Raw genomic sequence first — 6,779 nt, forward strand, 5'->3', positions numbered from 1 at the left:
CACTCCTCCAGTGCCAATTTGATCGCCAATAACTCCCGATTACCCACGTCGTAATTACGCTCGGCTGGTGACAGACGGCGAGAAAAAAAAACACACGGGTGCACTTTCCCATCCTTTAAGCATCTCTGAGAGAGCACCCCCCCCACCGCGACGTCAGAGGCATCCACCTCCACAATGAACGGAACCTCCGCGTCATGGCGGATCAATACAGGAGCGGATGTAAAACGACGTTTAAGATCGCAGAAGGCCGACTCAGCCCTAGGCGACCATTCAAAGCCAGGGAGAGAGGCCTTAGTGAGAGCTGTTAAGGGATTGGCTAAGGCGCTAAAATTGCGAATAAAGCGCCTGTAAAAATTTGCAAAGCCCAAAAACCGTTGTAACCCCTTGAGCGACGAAGGCCGTGGCCAGTCCAAAACTGCACTCACCTTGGCTGGATCCATGCGCAGATCGCCCTTCGTCAACACAAAGCCCAGGAAGGACACGGTGTCCGTGTGAAACACACACTTCTCAGCCTTAACGAATAGTTGATGCTTGAGGAGACGGTCTAGCACCTCCCGAACGTGCATTTGGTGTTGCACCATATCGCGAGAAAAAATCAGGATATCATCTAAGTAGACAAACACCGACACCCCAATCAAGTCTCGCAGCACGTCGTTAACCAGGGCTTGGAAGACTGCCGGAGCATTAGCCAAACCAAAGGGCATGACCAAATACTCATAGTGCCCATTGGGTGTGTTAAATGCAGTCTTCCACTCGTCTCCCTCTCTAATCCTGACCAGGTTGTATGCATTACGTAAGTCAAGTTTAGAAAAGACCTGTGCCCCCTGTAAGCACTCAAAGGCCGTGTCCATGAGGGGTAAAGGATATCGGTTCTTGATGGAAACGTCATTCAATCCCCTATAATCAATGCATGGGCGCTGATCCCCATCCTTTTTATCAACAAAAAAGCCAGCGCCGGCAGGGGAAGTGGAAGGGCGTATGTGCCCCGCAAGCAATGCCTCCTCTATGTAGGTGTTCATGGCCAAGGTTTCGGGGCGTGAGAGAGAGAACATTCGCCCGCGAGGCGGGGAGGTACCGGGTAGAAGATTAATGGGACAGTCGTATGATCTATGAGGCGGAAGTGCTTTAGCACGCGTCTTGCTAAAAACGTCCGCCAGGTCCCAATAGATCTCAGGCACCCCTATTAAATCGGGATTAGAGGGTAGATCAGAATCTGCCACGCTCCCCACCATCCTGGAGAAAGAGGGAGGAGACAAAAGAGAAGAGGGGGGGGGAGACAAGGGTTTGGGCAAACTCCCGCTGACGATCGACTTGACGTCGGCCGCCGTTGAGAGTTCGCCCGTGCTCCAATTAATGACACGAACACAAGACGACAACCAGGGATGACCCAACACCATGACAGAATAGGGGGAAAAGATGACAAAAAAAGTAACCCATTCCCACTCCCCACCCTCCACCCGGATGTGTAAGGGAACTGTGCGCTGGGTGACGCTCCCACTGCCCAGGGGCCGACCGTCCAGGGCATAGACTGGTAAGGGAACCCCTAAGTCCTCCACCGGGGTTCCCCACTCCTTCACCAGTCCCACGTGAATAAAATTGCCCGCCGCCCCTGAGTCAATGAGAGCCTTAGTTCCCCTAATGTCACCCCCACAGTTGATCGCCACCTCAAAAAAATTGCGAGAATCCGTGGTTTTGGCAGGAATGAGCCCACCTGCTGGCGCCCTCTCGAGGCCCGACGGCGCACCTTCCATCCCCGATTGGCGCCGAGCCGATACAGCCTGGACCCGACAGCTGCCGAAGCGGTGACCGGTGCGGACGCACCGGAAGCAGCGTCGCTCTTTGATGAAGCGCTGCCTCTCGTCGTCCGAGAGCGACAGCGCTCCAAGCTGCATGGATTCATCACCCAGTGGCCCACTCGTGTAATGCATGGAATTATCAACACCAGGAGAAGAAGGAAAACATACCTGGGGCTGGGTGTTGTTGACATGCTCCTTCTCCCTCTCCCGGTGCCGATTATCCATCTTGATGGTGGTGTTGATCAGCACTTCCAGCTGCTCGGGGATCTCACGCGCGGAGAGAGCATCTCGCATCCGCGCTGAGAGTCCCCTGACGAACAGAACCACGCAGACGTTCTCCGCCCAAGCTGTCTCCCGAGCCAAGATCCGAAATTTGATAGCATAAGCTGCGACTGTGCGGAGGCCCTGCCGGCAGTCGAGAAGACGACCACCAGCCTCGAAGATCGAGAGTACCCGGGAAGTATCGAATACTCTTCTCAATTCCCGGGTAAAGGCGTCCAGACTGTCGCAGATTATCGCCCCTGCCTCTAATTCCGCCGTAGCCCAGGAGAGAGCTTCGCCGGTGAGCAGTGTGATAATATACGCTACCTGCGCTGTCTCCGATGGAAATGATCGTGGTTGCAGCCGAAAAACGAGTAGACACTGGGTGATGAATTCCCGACAACCATCCGGTGATCCGTCATAGCGAGCGGGCGCCTGCAGATGTGGTTCGCGGGACCGCTCCTGGACCCCGAACCCCCCCCGACTTTCCTCTGCGTGGAGTGCTGCTTCCCCCGCCGCCGACTGCACACCAGCCACTCCTTCTTGGGCTTGTCGAGCTGTGGCCAACGCCGACTGCGCCACCGCTTGGGATGATCCGACGACCCCATTTAGTCGGATTAACTCGGCGCTGACCAGCTGCTGATGTTCCTCCATCCGTGTCTGGGCTGCTCCCTGCGTCCGGAGCATCTCCATGATGGCCTCCATGGAATTCTGATGGTCAGGTCTTCTGTCAGAATGCAGGTAGGTGAATTCCAATGGTTGAAGGCAATCACAGAGACAGAGAGTGTTTACTCTTGAACAGGTTCGACTTTAATAGTAAGAACACAGAGTAAATTCTAAGAGAGAACAAGTGCTAAAAGCACAAGTGTAAGATAAGGTAAATGGGAGCTTATTGGAGGTCCACAGTAGAACCGTCCGCGTTATCCCCGAACGCAATTAGTGAAGACCTGACAATGGACAAGCAGAAGAGAGGTATGTTAAATAGAGACCAAATACCAACATTCCAAACACACCCCTGTGACAGCCAATCAGGAACCACCCCTAAGTGACAGCACTAATTGACAGGGAAATGACAGGTGACAAGCCCAGTGACATATGCCAGGAATGGTCGGTGTCCAGAACGTAACATAGATATACAATTTCAAATTTAGTCATTTAGCTGACGCTTTTATCCAAAGTGACTTGATTGTGAACAAGTCACCAGGGCCCTCATTCATCAATGTGTGCGTAGAACATGTTCTATTTCCACACGTAAGCACGGAATGTAGAACCAGTGTACGCACAGGGAAGTCGGGATTCATCACACGTGCGTACGCAGGCTCTACGCACACCTGTCATGATGAATCCCACCTTGGCTCTGCGCCGAGGCTCGTGCACACTTTCACGTATTTGCATACCAAAACCGCCCCGACCAACCAAATATGGTCAGGCCCTCCCCTTCAAATACCATGAGGAAATCCCTGTGCGTGGAATGTTGGAGGATGGCCAAGCGAACAAAAAAGAGGAATTATACAGACACTGAGGTGGAAGTCCTCGTAACGGAGGTGGATGCCAGGGCGGGGGTACGCTTTGGGTCCCTCAGCCTTGGCATCACCACCAAGAGGAAGACTGCTGCGTGGGAGGCAGTCACCGACGCCGTCAATTCTATCTCCCCGCAGCAGAGAACCATAGCGGAGACCCGCAAGAAATGGTTTGACGTCAAACTGACGGCCAAGAAGCGCCTGGCCGATCACAGGCGGAATGCCAGTGCGACTGGCGGGGGGCAGGTATGTCGTATGTCAATCATTATATTATCATTATTATGATATATCTGTTATGATGAATTGAAAATGGGGGACCCTGATGTAAACAAGACGAAAGTATTTATCTGGTCTGCATCCCCTTAACAATTGTGTGTATCGAGCCGTACTGCATTGTACCCATTCTGCAACCTGTTAATACAGTCTTTCAATCAATTCAATTCAGAGTCAGAGTGAGCTGTCCCCACTGGACCTGATGATAGCGAGCATCATCGGGGACGAGTCGGTGGGAGGAATTGAAGGCACCACCGACACCGACACATACGATGTGGCTGGGCCATCCAGCCAACAGGTGGAAGGTAATAATATAATATACACTTCATTTGTATAGCACCTTTCATACAGGAATTGTCACATCAGTAAGGAAGACTGGCATAGAAATAACTTTGTCGTCAACGATTTTATTGAGGAATATGACAAGAATCTCTTAATTTATTTGAAACAATATTCAACCGTATGGTTCCGAACCTTGCTAGCAAACAAATAAAACGTTATTAAATTGCCTATTCATTCCACAGGCAACTCGGCTGAGTTGACCATCAATCCCATTCCCGATCCCGTCGACACCCAGGAGGAGCAGGAGGCGTCCTGCAGCCGACCCCCTTCGGCGCGCAGGGGGCAGAGGGCCCACCCGGACCCGGTCGTCCTTACGGGGGCCGTCCTCGACAATCAAGAGACCACCATCACCCTCCTGAGCGACATGAGGGACGAGCAGAGGCTCACACGCCAGACTCTGACCCAGCTGGTCGCGGTCCTGACTGGCATGGCAGACAGTCTGTCGGGCATCGGCCACACTCTCCTGAAACTCACAGACAACAAGGACGAATAAATACCGTAACCACTTTTGGCGTTGGTGTCATTATTATAATCAAATAATCATTAGCTGGATGAATGCCTTTTCTCGTTCCGTTCTTTTGAAGTTTGATTGATACCCTGCATGCACGGTAAACTGAGTGTCATCTGGTCACTTTTAAACTGTCAGCTACTTCTATTCAACTACAACTGTACAATGCAATTCAAAAATGGTTCCAATTCATTAATCAGCTCAATTCGATTTCAAACAACAGTATTTTCTTTTTATGTACAGGTTACTAATGATTACTTAATTAATATGAATTGACACAAATCGCAGTTCTTACAGTGCATGGGGTAGACTCACTCAAAACTGCTCTATGATCCTAGCTCTTGTCAGCATTCCAGTGGCGTTTGGAGGTGGCTGTTCCACGTCTGGCATGGGGTCGTCAGGTAGTTCTGGGTTTAGCAGCGGGATGCCATGCCTGATGGCCATGTTATGGAGCACACTGCAGGCCACGATGATGTTGCAAACCTTTTCAGGCCGGTACTGCAGTGTGCCCCCCGTGCCAGACAGGCAGAGCCACCGACCCTTCAGGAGACCAATTGCACGCTCCACGGTGACTTGTGTGCGTGCGTGCGCCCGGTTATAGGTGCCCTCCTGTTGGGTGGTGGGGTTGGTCAGCGGCGTCATCAGCCATGGCTTTAGTGGATAGCCACGATCCCCTGCATTAAAAGAGATATAATTTAATTACAGATACCAGTAATAACATTACGATTTGATTCAATATAGGCCTAAATGTGTAACACTCACCAATAAGCCACCCGTCTTCAACAGCCCCACCCTGGAGACGAATGCCCACAGAGCTGTTCTGCACCACGAACGAGTCGTGGGTTCCTCCTGGCCACCGGGCAACGACATTTAGGAGTGCCAAACGGGCATCGCAGATCACTTGGACATTTACCGAGTGGAACCCCTTCCTGTTAACGTAATTGAATTCATTTTGTGATGGTGTTTTGATGGCTATGTGTGTGCAGTCTATTGCTCCAATTACGTTGGGGAAACCGGCGATGGCGTGGAAAGCCCTCTTGACCTCGACCTGCTGTGCGTGTGTGTATGGGAATTTGATGTAGTCGGGGATTAGGGACATGATGGCATCCAACACTGTGGGCATGATCCTGCTGAGTGAGGGTTGGGAGATGCCCGAGCGATCTGCGATCTCCCGCTGGAACGTCCCGGTGGCCAAGAATCCCAGGGTGGAGAGGACTTGGGTGTGGACGGGGATGGCATGTGTGCGCCTTGTTCGGCGCTCCAATAAGGGTCCCAGATTCTGGCACAGGTCGAGCAGGATTGCCCTGGGGAAGCGGAACCTGCTCATGAGCCACTCTGTGCTCTCGGCAAACAGGTCTGCCCTGTCCCTGAAGACGCGCTCCCTGTGGAGCGCACCATGGGCATGGCCCATTCCCAAATCGTGCAACAATGCAAGGACTGCGTTATCCATGGTGAATAGGATCTGAAATCCATGTTCCAGATGTAATTTATAGGGTTTGCCGACGATTACACTCATGTCGCCAATTTAATTAATTACGGGTCATACAGAACACCTGGGTATATTGTAACTGTTGATTGATTTTCTTTCGATCTGCGCTCCAATTGGGTCGTTGTTGGTCAGGGACGATTCTAGCCACGCATGGCTTCAGTGGATAACCGTGATCACCTGCATTTAAGTGATATTTTGATGACAGATATAATAACATTACAATTTAATTAAATGAGATTAGGCCTGGGTCATGCGTTCCTTATCAGCCAACAACGTATCGGCCAAATGCAACGTTAACCATCCTGCATCCTACATTCAGAAATTGATGCTGTTTAGGGTTTGACAATAATTACACTAATATCGCTATTTCACAATGAACTATGATGAATCACGGGGGTCATACAGAACACGCGCCAGTGTCTTTATTTCCGCCTTGAAACTAATGCAGAACTGAGGAGTGCTTATGCGTAGTAACGATATTCTACCACTGGGCGTCAGGTAAGTGTGCTCTGACCTGTGCGTAGACCTAAGCACGGATTCAAGTTCAAGTTGAAATTGATGAATCCCACTCTTTGCTTAGAAATGATCGT

General features: G+C 51.2%; 1 protein-coding gene across 1 annotated transcript; it reads right to left on the reverse strand.

Moving 5' to 3' along the window:
- Positions 1-5,015: 5,015 nt before the first annotated feature.
- On the reverse strand, positions 5,016-6,111 carry LOC311231652 (putative nuclease HARBI1; the record flags this gene model as incomplete). Its single annotated transcript, XM_084318280.1, has 3 exons — positions 5,016-5,374; positions 5,463-5,549; positions 5,715-6,111. 3 exons carry the CDS (start codon positions 6,109-6,111, stop codon positions 5,016-5,018), a joined length of 843 nt encoding a protein of 280 aa, XP_084174406.1.
- Positions 6,112-6,779: the final 668 nt, after the last annotated feature.

This window comes from Notolepis coatsorum (assembly GCF_963971535.1).
Source record: "Notolepis coatsorum genome assembly, chromosome: 7".
NCBI lineage: Eukaryota > Metazoa > Chordata > Actinopteri > Aulopiformes > Paralepididae > Notolepis > Notolepis coatsorum.